This window comes from Hypomesus transpacificus, chromosome 6 (genome assembly GCF_021917145.1).
Source record: "Hypomesus transpacificus isolate Combined female chromosome 6, fHypTra1, whole genome shotgun sequence".
Lineage (NCBI taxonomy): Eukaryota > Metazoa > Chordata > Actinopteri > Osmeriformes > Osmeridae > Hypomesus > Hypomesus transpacificus.
In genome coordinates this window covers 483,957-501,349 of record NC_061065.1, presented here as the reverse complement: position 1 = coordinate 501,349, position 17,393 = coordinate 483,957, and the positions used below count along the sequence as shown (strand labels likewise).

The following is a 17,393-nucleotide window of genomic DNA, read 5'->3' as shown; positions in this document are numbered from 1 at the left end:
GACAGGCCAAAAGATTATGGCTGGATTCCAACTTACGACCTTATACTTTACAGGTCACCATCCCAGCCCATTGAGCTATTCTCAGAATTGAATATTGTCATGTTCAGTAACTGTATTAATAAGTAGGCTGTTTCTCCTGTGGTGAGCGTTGTTAGATTCAGCCAACGTTGATACTGCTCTAATTCAATCATATTTTGACATACCAAGGTGAAATTGTTTGTGGGACTTCAGAATGAAGTCATCTTATTGAACTAAACAGATAATCAAAATGATGACAGGCCAAAAGATAATTAGATTCAGCCAAAGTTGTAACTGCTTGTACATTTCCTATGAAAATGGGACAACGGGATGACTGGGTTGCTGCTGTAAAGAATAACTTACTTATAGTTTTTTTAAAAGGTTGTTTGGAGTGCCATAGCATTGTCAGATTTGGTCCAATTTCAAACAGCTGTAATTCAGTCATATTTTGACATATCAAGGTGAAACTTTGCATGGTACTTCAAGGCATGTCACCTTAAAGCCTATTAGGTTTGAACCATAATTCAAAAATACATTTGTTTTAGTGACGCAAACATATTGAGGCAATGTGGACATTTACATAAATACACCCATTTCAGCCATTTTGTACTTGATTCAATTGCCTTAAGTAACATTTTTAAACATGTCAATGATACATATATGTACCAAATATCAAGTCAATTAGACCTTTGGTTCAAGAGAAGAGGAATTTTGAATGTTTTCCCAAATTATCACTGTACAGGAAAATCCATCATGGCGGACCTTATGGGTCCTTGAGGCTTTTTTGTTTCTCATGAAAAATGAGGCATGCACACCAAGTTTCAGAAGAATTGGAGCAATAAGGTGGAAATGCCATCACTTTGAAAATCGGACTTTAGGGCGTGGCCTGTGGCGCCCCCTATGGTCCGATGTGGCCCATATTTGGTGTGGGGGTACCCACTTGGATTTAGTATCAATGTGCCAAATTAGAAAATTTATGACAAGGGACTTTTTGAGATATTGGGGCGCAAGGAGAAAAAAAATAATAATAATAATAAGAATACCAACAATAACAATAGGTTCCCTCCTACAAGAAGAACCTAATAATAATAGGAATACCAACAATAACAATAGGTTCCCTCCTACCGGAGGGACCTAATAATACCAACAATTACAATAGGGTCCTCCTGACGAAGGAACCCTAATAATGTTCCTCAATGTAAAATTGTGAAGACTTTGAATATCTCATCATCTACAGTACATACAGGGTTTCCCGCAGCACTTCTCAGCTAAGGCGGCCGAAGCAACACACACCTGCCACCTTAACTACATTGTCGTAAAAAAACTAAACAAAATGTATATGAGCGATATCCGCCATTACTCTGTCCTGTTTTCTCCCTGTCATTCCAAACCGTGACCAACGCCAGTCTCCCTTCTCTGCCAAACGCATATTATTATTTATTTTTTTAAGTGCCATGAATTGGAAAATAATTAGTTTTTACAATCTTTAAATATGTGATAGGCCTCCGAATCGTGTGATGTGTCAGAACAGCGGCATCTGGTGGTGATTGAACATCATAGCACTATCATCGTTCGCCAAACATTCTACAACATTCTTTATCGGGGAGCATCTGGGGGCATTTGGATAGCCGACAATCAACCAGTCGCATCAAGGAAAGATAATTTAGCATAATGATCTAAATTCTATTAGTACTACTAGAACAACCTGTCAACTGTTCGCTCGAAGTATCTGAAATTATTATGATAGACAATGATTTCTTATCAAGGCTAGTTGCGTTTACACATGGTTGTCTCATAGCTATACGCTTGACGATTGCACGTGATTTTCTCTCGCATTGTACCGAAAAACAACTTAAATTTGCGGGCGAAGCAGGCCTACCTCTCTGGAGTCAAATTAGGGAGAAAGATTTTGTAAAAAGGTTTTGCATCCATAGAATTAGGATCCGTAAAAAAGTGTGGTATTATGCAAAATATTTTTGACCAACACTTTTTTTAATGATGCAAAACTATTTCTGCAGATACAAATCTTTTTCTACGGATACAAAAATATTTCTACGGATGCAAAACGATTTCTACGGACACCAAATATTATTGACCCTAATTTGACTCCATATACCAAATGCAGGTTAAAGCACTATCATGCAAAGAAAAAGCCATATACAAACGTGATCCAGAAACACGGCCATCTTCTCTGGGCTGAAGCTCATTTAAAATGGACTGAGGCCCTAACCTGAAGTGGGAAACAGGGGCGTCGTTAGACCCTTTTTTACTAGGGCACGTGCCCCAGTATAAATCTGCTGTGCCCCAGTAAAATCTTAAGTTTGAGTTTTAACAATTTACTTTAGTTGAATTTAGTCAATGCATTAATTTACATTAATAATCCCGGAATACACAGTATCCCAATCAACGCTTGTAAAATGGGCAGCTTGTAAAATGGGAAGCTTGCACATTTGGAAAGGCACCATTAATGCTGAAAGGTATATACAGTACAGGTTTTAGAGTAACATTTGCTTCCTTCCAGATCTTTTTCAGGGAAGGCCTTGCATATTTCAGGAAGACTATGTTAAACCACATACTGTATCTGTTACTACAGCATGGCTTCATCGTAGAAGAGTCAGGGTGCTGAAATGGCCTGCCTGAAGTCCAGACCTTTTACCAGTTAAAAACATTAAGTGGATCATGAAACAAAAAATATGATAAAGAAGACCCAGGACCGTTGAGCTGCAAGAATCCTGTATCAGACACAAAAGGGACAACATTCCTCTCTCACAACTCCAGCAACTGGTCTCCTCAGTTCCCAGACATATACAGACTGTTGTTAAAAGAAGAGGGGATGCTACACTGTGGTAAACATGGCCTTGTCCCAACTTTTTAGAGACGTGTTGCTCTCATCAAATTTAAAATTACCTTATTTGTTCCTTAAAATTGTACATTTCATTAGTTTAAACATGTGATATGTTTCCTATTTTCTATTGTGAATAAAATATGGGTTCGAGATTTGCAAATCATTGTATCCTGTTTTTGTATTGTATTTTACACAGCGTCCCAACTTCTTGGGAATTGGGGTTGTAATAACAAACAGCACAAAGTCATTAAAGTTGTTGGCGATGTGTGCGGTGTGTGTGTGTCGCGGTACTTCCTGGTTACCACACCTCAGCATGAGGGGATTGGTGGAGCTACGGGCCAGGATGCTGCGGATGTGCTGTTCAAAGGAGTCATCGGCCAATCCCCGCAGAGGGGAGCTAGCCAAATCCATCCCTGACTGGGAACAGAGTAGGGGGGGCGAGGGGGGGCGAATGGAATTCCTGAAAACATACACACGCGTATGCACAAACACTTAACCAGCGACTTATTTGAACCTCAATGAATAAAGAATGTTCAACTGCCATGAGAATCAATTCAATACATTCAGTAAAGGACAGACAAATATAACGTTGTGGTACACAACTGCCAATTTAGTCAAGGATTGGCGAAATTCAAATATAACTTGTTTTGTGTGCGTTTTGTCAAACCGTACAGCAACGGCAGCAGAAGACACTCATAAGTGTTGGTGATGCAGACCATGGTGGCTCCCAGAGACAGGTCAGACACAATCCAGAAACCACGCACCGGGGCTGACATGCTGGGGTAAGAGGATGACGTGAGAGGGAGGAGAGGGGCAGGAGGATGACAGGAGAGGGAAGGAAAAAGGGAAGAGGGAGCAGGATGACAGGTAAGGGAGGAAGAGAAGGAGAAGAGAGAGAGAGGAGGGAGCAGGAGAATGACAAGAAAGGGAGGAAGGGGGCAGGAAGATGACAGGAAAGAGAGTGAGGGACAAAGGATGGAAGGGAGCAGGAGGATGACAGGAGAGGGATGAAGCGAAGGAGAGAGTGAGGGAAGGGAAAGCAAAAGAGCGAGATACAGACGCCATCATTATTGAGGTGACAGTGCAGCACATGACAAGAACAACCCAATTTCTAACATATATCTTGGGGGAGGGGGTCGAGTGACGTGGAGCCCTGTAGCTGGCTCTACCTGGTAGTGAGCGGCCGGGTGCAGAGGATGTGCTCCACGATGCAGCGGTGCTCCCAGGCCAGCTCCTGGAGACTATCCTTATCCTCCTCATCTGGAACGGGACACAGACAGGGAGCAGTTTGAATCATGTAGACTCCAATGAGAGTCCTGGGCCCTGTTCCATAAAGCGAGTTTACCGAGTAAGCCAGGCTTATGTCAGTTAGTCGGACTCATTTACAGGGCTCCAGACTAACTTTTAACCTTGGTTGCACTGGTGCGCCAAACTTTTTTATTTAGGTGCACCAGCACAAAATTTGGGTGCACCCACATTTTTCCTTGCGTCGCCACAATGTCAAGGTCACTTTATCACTAAGGTGTCAATAAGGTGTAGGTTTATATTTTTTTTAAGCACACTTACAGTGCCCTCCAAAAGTATTGGAACAGTGAGGCGAATTCCTTAACGTTTGCTGTAGACTGAAAACATTTGGGCTTGACATCAAACGATGAATGTGAAACCAGAGATCAACGTTTCAGCTTTTATTTCCAGGTATTTACATCAGGATCTGATGCACAAATTAGAAAATATCACCTTTTTGTTCGAACCCACCCATTTGTCACGTGAGCAAAAGTATTGGAACATGTGACTGACAGGTGTGTTTTGTTGCCCAGGTGTGTCCTATTACATACATTATTCAATCAATAAATACCACTGAATGTCTACACTCAGGTTCAGATTGGGTAAGATAGGTTTTGTCTATGCAGACTGTATTCAGAGGTGAAAACAACATGAAAACCAGAGCGCTGTCTTTGGGTGAAAAACAAGCAATTGTGAGTCTTAGAGAAGATGGAAAATCAATCAGAGCCATTGCAGAAACATTGGCCATAGCCAGTACAACCATTTGGAATGTCCTGAAGAAGAAGAAAACTACTGGTGTACTAAGTAACAGACGTCGAACAGGTAGACCAAGGAAAACATCAGCAGTTGATGACAGAAACATTGTGAGAGCTGTAAAGAAAGACCCTAAAACAACTGTTAGTGAGATCAGCAACAACCTCCAGATGGCAGGAGTGAAGGTATCACTATCTACTGTTCGCAGAAGACTTCATGAACAAAAGTACAAGGGCTACACCAGAAGATGCAAACCACTCATTAGCAAGAAGAATAGGAAGGCAAGGCTGGAAATTGCCAAAAAGTACAGAGATGAACCTCAAAAATTCTGGGACAAAGTTTTATGGACTGATGAGACAAAGATTAACTTTTACCAAAGTGATGGAAAGGCTAAAGTTTGGAGAAAGAAAGGAACTGCTCATGATCCCAAACACACAAGCTCATCTGTGAAACACGGTGGAGGTAATGTCATGGCTTGGGCTTGCATGGCTTCTTCTGGGACGGGCTCATTAATCTTCATTGAGGATGTAACACATGATGGCAGCAGCAAAATGACCTCGGAAGTCTACAGAAACATTTTGTCTGCCAATTTAAGGAAAGATGCAACCAAACTGATTGGCAGAGCCTTCATCATGCAGCAAGATAACGACCCAAAACACACTGCCAAAACAACAAAGGAGTTCATCAGGGGCAAGAAATGGAAGGTATTAGACTGGCCAAGTCAATCTCCAGACTTAAACCCTATAGAGCATGCATTTTACCTGCTTAAGAGGAGACTGAAGGGAGGAACCCCACAAAACAAACAACAACTGAAAGAGGCTGCAGTGAAAGCCTGGGAAAGCATCAAAAAGGAAGAATGCAAAAGTTTGGTGACGTCAATGGGTCACAGACTTGCTGCAGTTATTGAAAGCAAAGGATTTGCAACTAAATATTAAGTCTTATTCACTTAAATATGTTTTAAGTATATCTGTTCCAATACTTTTGCTCACATGACAAATGGGTGGATTCAAACAAAATGCGATATTTTCTTAGTTGTGCATCAGATCCTGATGTAAATACCTGGAAATAAAAGCTGAAACGTTGATCTCTGGTCTCACGTTCATTATTTGATGTCAAGCCCAAATGTTTTCAGTCTACAGCAAAAATAAAGGAATTCGCCTCACTGTTCCAATACTTTTGGAGGGCACTGTATACTGTATATACAAATATTAATATTTTAAGTGCTTCACTGAGCTGCCAAACTAAAACATTTTTAGCAAAATAAAACATTTCAAAATAGAAAGTGCTACTGTTTAAAAGTGCTTCCCTGAACTGAGACCTAACATTTCATGGCTCAAAGTCTTATAGCGGGTCTCCCCTTGCTGTCGCATGCTCGTCAGATGGCCAACGCCTGTAATTTGGCCTTCTTGCCCTTTGGCCTTGGCTAAACCAGCTTGCCACACTCTCCCTAGCATCAAAATCCCAGCTCCATGGGTTAGCTCCATGGCCCAGCTCTGTAACTCAGGGGTGGGCAATTCATTTTCACAAGGGGCCACATAAGAAACCTGAAATGTGTTGTCAATGATAACTTGAACTTAATTCTGCTCATTATTAATTTTCTCCCATTGAAAAAAGGTGTAAAGTATATATTTTGATTAGCTGCTACTGGTTATCAGAAGAATGAGGACATTCTGGAAATATATATATAAAAAAAGGTCAAATATGAAAAGACTGTAGAAGTAACGGTAAAACAAAAACAATCATTACATCAGTGTTTCATTTAATTTGTAACTAGTTAATCTTCACAAACACTGAAAAGTTGTTTTGCAGTATGTTAAAGATATGCAATTGATCAACTTTATACAAAAAGCAATACTTTTTTTCAGTTCATTTTGTTCTGTGAGAGAAATCCAATGGTCTTGAACAAGTGCATCAAAATCTGGCTGAATGTCTGAGGTGGATATGCGAAGGACAGCAGACAGGTGATGATCAAGGTCTGCAGTTTAACTAGCAAACCATCAGCGGCCCGCGCCCACTGAATCAGTCAAGTTCTTATTATGTCCGCGTTCATTGTTTTTTTTGTCCCTTAGTGCCGATTCAAATTATAATCCTTCAACACAGCGACCTGTTCTCCACAAACTAAGAACACAGCTTTGACTTTGACCTCAGCAAACATATACTTAGAATCCATGTCTTCTTAAAAACTGTACATTCTGTATCAACTTTTCGTTTTTCATTTTCAAGGGCTAACCAACAACTCTTCTGTCGGTAAGGTTGTGCAAGCGCACATATGTAAATCGCTTGATCACTGTAGTCTTTCAGGACTACATATTTGCTACCGCTCATCACATTTATTTATTTTGAATCTTTTTATTTACCTTGTCACCGGATTGTGACAGCCCATAGGGGGGTTAGGGTGAAGTGCCTTGCCCAAGGACACAATGTCATTTGGCTTGGCAGGGAATCAATCCAGCAACCTTCTGATTACTAGTCTGACTCCCTCACCGCTCAGCCATCTGACTCCCTACCACTGGTCTGGTTTAGACCACGATTTGATCCAACCATGAGTGTGAGTTTTGTCAAAGAAGAAACAAACCAGAGAATGTCTAATATATATATATATATATATGGTTCTCCCTATATTAGACATTGTCTATTGAGAGAACTCCCCCTCTCCGGAAACTTCCGGGTTCTGAACTGGTTGCAGTTCCACTTTAGTTCCATATGAGGGCGCTAACGGTCGAGTGCAGAATGAATGGAGGTCTATGGAGCTATACCCCTCAAAATCCACTTTTCTCAGGATATAATTTTTTGTCTAGTAATTTGAATTCTGAATACGAAAGGGGAGGCAAAAGAAATACACACCGCTGGGTGTTGATTTTTTTCTTTTCGCCTTTCTGTTCTAAAAAGCCTTTGAAAATGTAATTGACGTCATACACATCGTACGACCAGAGCTACTGCTTGACGGCAAGCTCTGGTTACTTCCACTTTTCTCTCGAGGCATCGACAACACAACTGACAGGTTAGGCTCTCCCTGTCAATACACATGCTAGAAAGAGTTTTGGCTTGCTAATGTTGTTGCTAATGCTCTGACATTTTGGTTCTACTTCGGATGCCATCAAGCGGGATCTCTGGTCGTAGTCAGTCCCTCACTAACCAATCAGCATTCATTAGCAGAATGCTAGCGTGTTATGGGCAACAACGACTTACCCTGTAAGAAATCGAAAAGATATAAGTACTCGTTCATTCAACTTTTGACCTGTAATCCATGTTGAACATGCAAAAACTACAATCAAATCTGAGATTTCCCAACGACAATCAGGCGAAAGAGACAAATGTAGCCGTTTAGCTCCATAGACTCCCATTCATTTTGCACTCGACCGCGATCACTCCCAGTGGAACTCTGGTGGAACTGGAACAAAATTCGGTACAATGGGGCTTGATAGGGAGTGGGCAGGCTCTCCTTAAACAGGCTCTGAACAAATGCTTCGTTCCTGGAGAGGCAGCAGATGCGAGGAGGTTAGGTGCACCAGTGCGACCTAGGAAATGTTGTTGTCGCAACTGTACAAATTTTGGTCGCATATGCGACCAAATTGGTCGCACTCTAGAGCCCTGATTTAATTAATTTGGTTCCATAAAGCCAGCTCAACGTAGTTCAAACTCAGCTATTAAGGCAACTTATGCTGCGAAACTAACCTGGTCTGGGGCAGGCTAACTGTCAGGCTTGGCGCGTGTTGTTGCTTAACCAGACGTTCCTGTAACACTGACCCAACGGGAAAACAATGATTCACCACGGACTGACTGGTGTGATGCCTTTTATTTATTTTTCTCATAATTTTTTTACCACTATCAGTTCAATGTGTACATTTATTGAAAATCTACGAAAAATTAAAAAGGTACGCATTAAACAATGATGAACAATGATTTCAGAATGATACTAACCTACATAGTCTACTTTAAACTTTTGACTATATGGTAGTTTGTGATGTTTAGGCTGATGCTACATATCTCATTCTAAATTATCCCAGTTTAATTATCATAGCTACGTTATAGTTAACAGTAGCCTACAATTGCAAAATAAATCTAAATCCATACATCTTTCCTCCAATTTTCCGACACAAAAAAAATTGTGTTTAGAGGGTGTATGTTTTTTTATTTTTTAATGAAGTAAAGGTCTTTAAAAAAGTACCTTGACCTACGTAGCCTATTGTTCATGTCAATCATTGCGTGTCATTTTATTTTAATGAAGTGGTGGATCAGCTGTCATAGCATGGGGCTTAAAGAGAAAGTTATTTTGGGAAGACATCAAGTGGTTGCGTTTAGCCATGTTGGATCAATATCATCTTTATTCTACCTCTTAGACTGTTGAAGAATAGGGGGCACCCTCAATTATCTTCATTTCTTGAATATGACTTGAATTAGTGGGATTGCGTGAACTAAAATTGGCCTTTATTGAAACGCTTTAGCCCTGACTGACTTGTTAGGTTAATTAAAGTCAGGTTTGGGACTTTAATCCTAACGTTTTTGAACAGCCTTTGTGGAGCAGGCCCCAGATCTGTTTAAAAAAGTAGCATCCTTTACCAGACCTGCAAACTCCTCAGAGTAAAAAAGGTGACAGTGTCGCGGGGGTTGGGGCCTGCCCCCGGCTCGATTTTTTTGTGATTTTAATATGCAAATGACACATTTCTGGGCGTGACTTAAAGGCCATATTGCAGGTTAAACATCACTGTTGATAAATGGGTACATGAAGCACTCAAGATATGTATATTATTAAAAAAATCTCAAAATGGTGTCTCTAAATGGTGTTAAAGGACAGTTTTTGTCGTTTTTGGTGTTAGCATTTGCATAGTAGCGCAATTTGGTGATGACGTCACGTTGGGAGACGTGGAGGAGACTAGGCATGACTGCAACTCACCAGGGCGCTTCACAGGAGCGGATCTAGAGTTTTTTTTATTCGGGGTGGCAATGGGGTGGCAGAAGGAAGTTGTTGGGTGGCCTCCTGGAGGCGAATCAAACCCAAAGTAGTGGGGTACAGTACTCCCTATGGTAAATGATTAGGCTAGAACAGCGGTTCCCAAACTTTTTAGGCCACGCACCCCCTACTACATCCCGAACGGGTTCACGCACCCCCACTCCCCCACACCTTAAAAAAAAAGCAACAGTCTATTGAGCCGCATTCAAATCGTACCAATGAGAGAACAGTTTGCTAGCGCGTGGAGTTTGTTTACAAGATTTAGTCCGCTGTTAAATGTTGCAGTGTAAACACAAACCGAACAAAGGGGCAACAGCAACATTTTATCGTATTAATCCCTGAATCGGAACAAAGCAAACAAACTACATGGGTGAAAACGCCCTGTTTTAGCAGAGTAGGTTTCTGCAGCGATCCTGGCGTAAGTATTTGACCCAGTGTTAACAGTGCAGTTGAAAGAAACACGTTTTATGAACTAGCTCTCATGGGAGAGAAACAAGAGAAATATTTATTCGACAGGAACACAACAATTTATATGCTCAAGTCACGTGCCAATCTTGCTGGCGTTCATTGGCTAACATGTACCTTTAAATAGCCTGAGGAGTGAAACGGGCAAAACTAGCCTGGCTAGCTAGTGACGGAGGTCGCTTTCTTAGGCAAATGATCAATGAAACAGGCTTGGTTGAAGAAATCAGAGATTCTGGCTATCTTCAGCAGGCACGTATCTACCAAAGGCAGTCCTCCCTGACGTTCTAAGTGTAGAATGGAGTGACAAACAACATTGTGCAGACTGCCAGTGAGCGACCTGAGTCTGACTGAGGCTAACGTCAAAAAACTACTGTACAGTAACGGGGACGCAGTCTCACTCAGATTGCCAGTTTTACACAAATCACAAAAATAATTGGAACAGCTGGCAAAAAGCAGAATTCCCAGATCTCTTGAAAGCTGCCCTGCTCGACTTTTTGTTGTTGTACGACTGACTGTAAAACTGTAAAAAAAAAAAAAAAACTTTGTCATGACGTGAAGACATGGCTGGCGGTCTACCGGGCGACATTCTCACTCAAATTTCAAGACTTTGAAAATCAAAATTCTGATGTGAAAGATCAATGTGGAATCGCTTTCTCCCAATAAGGTTTTCCTCCTTGACCTTTTTGGTCTTTTGAAATCTAACTATTGGAATAATCCATGGAACTAGCCGTTATAAAGGCTATGTTTTCCCCGTTTTCTGCCACCATGCTGTGCGCGCATCCCGAATGTTTACAAACAAATAATTGGTCCGGATCCATGTCAGATGGGCGAGGTGGGCAATACGCGGCTAGCAGGACCCATTAGCCAATCAAAAAGCTTGTACTGTCGTTGCCATATAATAATTAATATTACACCAATAGACCACCATTACATTTTTCCTCTCGCGCACCCTCTAGAGGCAGCTCGCGCGCACCACACTTTGGGAATCCCTGGGCTAGAACATTGTAGTTTAAATTAAACACTAACATTAATATTATTTATTGAAATGTTCTGTAATGTACAAATACATTTTTCCAGATTGAGGTTCATGTTGTTTAATTGTAACTTGTTTCACTACATGCTCTTATGGTTCTTCCCTTTGAGACTGTTTTTTCACACTGTATGCTCTATGTTTTGGCTACACGCAATGTTTGGGTCTATCTCGTTGTTATGATAAGAGACCTATGCACTTGTGTAAAGCTCTCTCTTGGAAGTCACTTTGGATAAAAGTGTCTGCTAAATGCATTAAAAAAAAATAGATCCGCCACTGGCGCTTCACCAACTCAGATCATTCTGCTCGGACCATCTAACTCACGGGTCTGCAACCCAAAATGTTGAAAGAGCCATATTGGACCAAAAAATAAATTAAAAATTCTGTCTGGAGCCGCAAAAAATTAAAAGCCTTATATAAGCTTTATAATGAAGGCAACACATGCTCTAAATGTCTATATTAGCTATATTAGCCTACTATCAAAATTATAAATAGGCTCCAAATACATAATGAGCATTCATAAAAAAAGCTAGCTTCCGTTACCTAGCAACCTAGCATAACACTCGTAGCCATGCTACTTCCTGCTAGTGTTAGCTTTACTTGTTAGCCTCCTCATTGTAAAATTTGAAGCCATTGGATAAAGTTTCCATAGTCAATAAGATAGATAGGTACTTTATTAACACCCAAAGGGAAATTATTGTGTCCAGACAGATAGCTAGAAAGCTCACGCAGTCCAGAAAATCTTTAATCGATAAGTTGGATATTGTAGCTACAGAACTACAGCAGTAGCTAGCGATCTCAGTCACTACGAGTTTGATACACCGTTGGGCTACAATATTACCGTTATTCGCTAACAATATCAACAGCAACGACATCGGGAACGTCTTGTTTTTCAGTTCACAAGATCAAAATCATGAAATGTGTTATAATCATAATAATCATAAAACTGTTGGCTTCAATGGCTTGTTAAGGTTTAGTATCGCCAGCCAAGATCAACGTTATCCACCCGGAAGTAAGATATTTGTTGTTGTGACGTCAGGCTTAAATGCGTTTGTCATATAGTTTTTGTCTATCGGAAAATAGTAGGTTGGAATGCTCAGAATCACACGTGTGACGGTACTCTGTGGGGCCCGCGTTCGAACGACCACATCTGTGACGCTACTCCTTAAGAGGTTAAAACAAAACAAAAAACTTTTTCAATTTTCATATTTTTTTAAAGCTCCAGGGAGCCACTAGGGCGGCGCTAAAGAGCCGCATGCAGCTCTAGAGCCGCAGGTTGCCGACCTCTGATCTAACTACATAAAACATTTACACAATTTCTCCAGAATGAAACACTTTCTATTATGTACGCTATTGCAACTTTGTCCCAAGATCTCTGAAGACCATGCAGCTAATTTAATGCTCAACACTTGAACACAGGGGCTTATTTCTTGAAAGAGGAACTAGAGATGGTACAATTTCTGGGGGAAATTGTAGGGCGTCCCTTTGAAACTAGCTATTCTAACAACCTTGTCACCACTCACCAGCAGTATTTTTCAGATGGAATTGCGATTCAAACAGTACCATCTGCTAACTGAAAATATGCCCCCCTGCACGTAAATAAGCTTGATATTTAACTAGGGGGAAATGGCTAATTCAAAAGAAGTTAGCTGGAAGCGGTCATTGTCAGTAAAACAAAGTCGACCATTTGGTCTCAGTCTAGATTCCTGCATGGAGAAGCTGCATTAAGAAGCTACGAGCCAGCTAGCCTAGCTGATGCTGCCAGCCAAACTTCACTGAATGTGCCGGAAAAGAAAAAAGTTTGTTTTGACATAACCTAGTTTAGCCTGTGGCATTGAAGACAGCGACGCACCACACAAGCTTGAATTTAAATACATTAGTTAATGTGACATTACTTACTGCACATGCAAGTCTTGAATTGCTTAAATGTATGATGCTACCATACACCACGGCACGATAGATAGTACTTAAGCTACTACTGTGCAACAGTCTATCCCATATAGTGCTAGTTCTATCCAGCCTAGCACATATGCACGTCGTATCTACTGCGTCATCTCAGTTAAACTATCATGGCTTGGAAATACTGCGACTTGCTAAACACACAGCTGCAAGCCCCAGTGAAATGTTACATACAGCTAGCAAACTAACGTTAGCTAGCATCGCTAACGACATTGGCTAACTCAACTTCGGTAGGCAAGCTGGCCAGTGCAAGTAACAGTTGACGCTGTGTGCTTAAAGATTCTGCTGCAAGTGCTAATATTCCGATAGGTCAAGAGAAAAAGTGCTAAGATTCCGATTGGCCCAGAGAAATGTCAATTATAAGAATGATCCAATAATGTTTCGCAATTCTAAGCCCGCATGGCATGCATGCCCCCCCCCCCCCCCCTACTCACTGGACTGAAGGAACTTGTGGAGTTTGTTGAACCAGGTGAGGCCCACACTGTGCACCCCTGCCTCGTGTGTGCAGTGATATCTGTGCTGGCACAGGGGGTCTGAAACAGAAGACAAGCATTGATCAGGGAACATTCTATGGCGTAGGAAAACTTGAGATGACTAAGCAAGCCATGAGTCCTTTACATCTTTCCAATGAGTTCCATCTTCAAGCTGGTGTTAAAATGTTGCACCTGCCCCTCCTCTCACCTCTGTGCAGTTTGATTGGGCAGGTGAAGTCAGAGTCGGTTGGCTCGTCCTCTTCCTCGCCAGCGGCCAGTCTGAGGGTGAGCTCCAGCTCCACACACTCAAACACATAAAGCGACGGAACCGCATCCACTCCACGGACCCACCTCTCGACAGCCTGTCCATACAGGTGAAGCAAAAGAGACAGGGGGGGGACAGGTGGCGGGTAACAGGTGGGGGGAGGAGAAAAAAAAAGAGAGGGATGTAGAGAGGGATGTATAGAGAGAAAGAGAGAGAGAGAGAGGGCATGGGGGACAGATGGTCAGAGTGAGAGAGGGAGGGGAGAGAAAGAAAGGGGGGAAAAGAGTGTGGTAGAGAGAAGGAGGGAAAGGGGGAGAGAGAGGGACGGAAACTGCATTGGTAAACATGGTGCGAGGGGAGAGAGAGAGAGAACGTTTAGTTGTGAGTGGCTTCTAGCTCACCCCCACCTCCTCGTCCTCTTCCTCAGCCTCCAACACCACACAGTGGTAGAGCGTGCCCGTCTCAGTGGCTATCACCAGGATGTTTGGGACGCAGGGCAGGCAGAGCACGGCGCAGGCATCGTAGCCGTAGTTATCCTCCGCTGCAGGGTACATGGGCAGTGGGCCCACAGGCTTGCTGAAACTGTTGCCACTGATAGAAAAGGACAATTGGAGACCAAATAAACTGAAAGTTACTTTTACTCAGTAAAAGTTCTTGTCATCTATATCTAAATGGAAATTCAATTCCATTCAAACAACTTTATTGTCTATCACATAATGATAGGAAATTGTCTCAGGTCACACACAGCATGAAACACACACAACCATGAAAGACTCACATTCAATTACATCAAAACATAAAACCTCCAGGAACTAGAGAGGGTACAATTTCTGGGGAAATTGTAGGGTGTGCTTGCTTGCGTTGGTTGCAGGGGTCCATATTTAAATTACATTCTAAAATTGGTTGTTCCCATCCTTGATTGTGATTGGTTATATCGCGTTCCATGCCGTTGTAAAATCCAGCATAACCTTACAGGTTGTCCTTATAACATTCTTTAACATTCCATATTACTGCGCATTGAATATTTCAAATAAAAAAACACGGCAAAGGTGTTCATCTGGCTGTTGTGTGGCACGATTTATGTAGGAACTATACTTTGTAGTGGTGGAAGAATGACAGTTTATTATTAAACTATTTTGTTTCTAATTGTTTTTATTTATGAAACCATATCAAATATTTGTAGTAACAGTTTTTACTCTGCTTCGCGTTGTGCCTAACTCCCCTTACCTGTTCTTAAATCTGCGCAAAACACGGCCTCTTGGGGCTTATTGCTTAATCAGGGTATATGCAGGAATCCTGAAGTTAATTTCAATACCTTTTCAAGACTTTTTGAAGACCTTGTCAAAATATTTTAAGACCTCATCGCCAATTCAAGTTCTAATCTGCAAAAACCTTCAACTTAATAAACAGTTGTAGTTTGCAAATAAATCTATAGAGCACAACCATACAACAGAACTCAGATAAGCCTGGATGAAACAAAGCTCACAATATAAAATTTAAGAATAAAAGGCAAGGTTTATAGAAATATTTGAATGTTTGGGTTCAGTGAGCGGTGATTCACCGGAGTATTGAGACACCAGATAACCTCCACGCGCATCGTTGATGCGTCACCCATAGCCACCCTGATGTCGGCAGACGATGGAGCAGAGGTTGCTGTCGTAGCCGTTTTGACAAGTTCAGCTGTCGTGTTGGGTAGTGGTGTCGCTGATGGAGCACAGAAACTGGCAATGGACAGCTCTCTGCGGCCAACGGCGGCCTTGACAGCGTTGATGCCCATCGAAGCTACGCTAATGTTCTTTTTACAATATGTACAGTAGGCTAAGCCTGTTTTCACGGACAGGGTTCAGCCATTGTATAAACTCATCCTTCTCCAACCAGGAGTCCGCAAATTTACATTTCCCCATTTCAGAGTCTGTTTTGCGACATGTGGAGGGCGAAACATCACCTAACTGTGCATTTCGCAAAATACGTGACTCGCTGACCGAGCAAGTCGTTGTTTATAATAGTCATGAGAGGAAAACAAATATTCATGCATACTTTTTGAAGTCAAACTCTTTGGACAAAGCGTGAACAAAATGTTATACCTCATAAAATCGGGATTAAGACTTTTTAATACCTTTTAAGGGCCTTAATTTTCCCTACATAGATTTATCAACTTTTAAATACTTTTTAAGACCCCGCGGATACCCTATTAATTTTACAACTGATATTTCTGTATATTTTATATAAAATTGCATAGCCTACTTACTATTTATAAAGATTACATAGATTTAAAAGCATATTTTTTTCTGCTCATTTACAACTCAAAATACTAAGAGTGAAGAGTAGAATGAAATAGTTTTGACCTAAGCTCTATGATTTAAACGTCATTGTAAGTTTTTCCCTTCTCGTGATATTTTCAGGCATTTAGCCTACTCATATTGCATTCATTAATTATCAAAGAACCCCCTTTGAAGCTTATATTAACAACGACGCTACCAGCAGTAGCTATCTCAGATCGAATCGCGATTCAAATAGTACCATCTGCTAACTGAAAAGTAAATTGTAGGCTACTACTACTACTAAACTGTATTGGTAGCGATTGCGCTGGTTGAATTTGATTTAACGTTACTTTCGTTGTACGGTTTAGGCTGAGTTCAGGTTAGTAGTCACTAACCAGATAGTTTCACCTATTGAAAGACTTTTGATTTAAGTAAGGGTACTGCCGAACATGTGCCGCCATTTGACTTCCTACGTACTGTAAACAGCTGTGGAGATGTTTTTTTTAGCTACTAGACTAGGCTACCGTACAGCGTTGCAGTGAGCTACACTGGTTTGAAATCCCAGGTAAAGATAATTTCACCAACAAATCGTTTACTTGTAATCTAATGTCATAATAAATCCTACAACGAAAATGTATTTGTGAGGAATGTTTATTTTAACGATTGAAAACAGATGCATCATAGAATGCTGTAGTATGTGTTGCCCGGGCAACAGAGGCTAATGTCATGATGCTAATGCTTCAGTGAAATAGTAGACTACTGTTTCAGAAAGTAAATGTACTTCCTTAATAATATCAGCTTATATTGTAAATTACACATCACAATTGTGTGTCATATCACAAAGTAAAATGAGCAAATAGTTATCACCCAGGCCTCTTTGCTTGTGGCATTTCTGCAGCTGCCTTGCAGTAAAGCAGTTAGCCTAGCCATCTCCCAGAAGTTAACGAGCTGCTAAACTAATGTTCTGCTAGAGATAGTCACGCGAGTTTTCGTGACGTTAGTGACGTTAGTAGCGTCAGTGACTGTGGCTAGCAAGTTAGCCACTGTTAGCTTCACTTTTCGCCACAAAAACTGAATTTATACTTAAAC

The 17,393-nt window shown here is 41.2% G+C and overlaps 1 protein-coding gene across 2 annotated transcripts in view; it reads right to left on the bottom strand.

Annotated features, from left to right (window-relative positions):
• The window catches only part of nup88 (nucleoporin 88), a 45,731-nt gene that overhangs the window by 4,945 nt on the left and 23,393 nt on the right, over window positions 1-17,393 (bottom strand). Inside the window, exons 6-11 of one of the 2 annotated variants that reach the window (XM_047021729.1) lie at window positions 14,445-14,634; window positions 13,987-14,140; window positions 13,740-13,838; window positions 4,033-4,123; window positions 3,536-3,640; window positions 3,171-3,323 (exon numbers count right to left, since the gene is read on the bottom strand). In XM_047021729.1, coding sequence (XP_046877685.1) covers window positions 3,171-3,323; window positions 3,536-3,640; window positions 4,033-4,123; window positions 13,740-13,838; window positions 13,987-14,140; window positions 14,445-14,634 — 792 coding nt within the window. The remainder of the gene's footprint in view (window positions 1-3,170; window positions 3,324-3,535; window positions 3,641-4,032; window positions 4,124-13,739; window positions 13,839-13,986; window positions 14,141-14,444; window positions 14,635-17,393) is intronic. The other variant, XM_047021730.1, reaches the window with a different exon arrangement.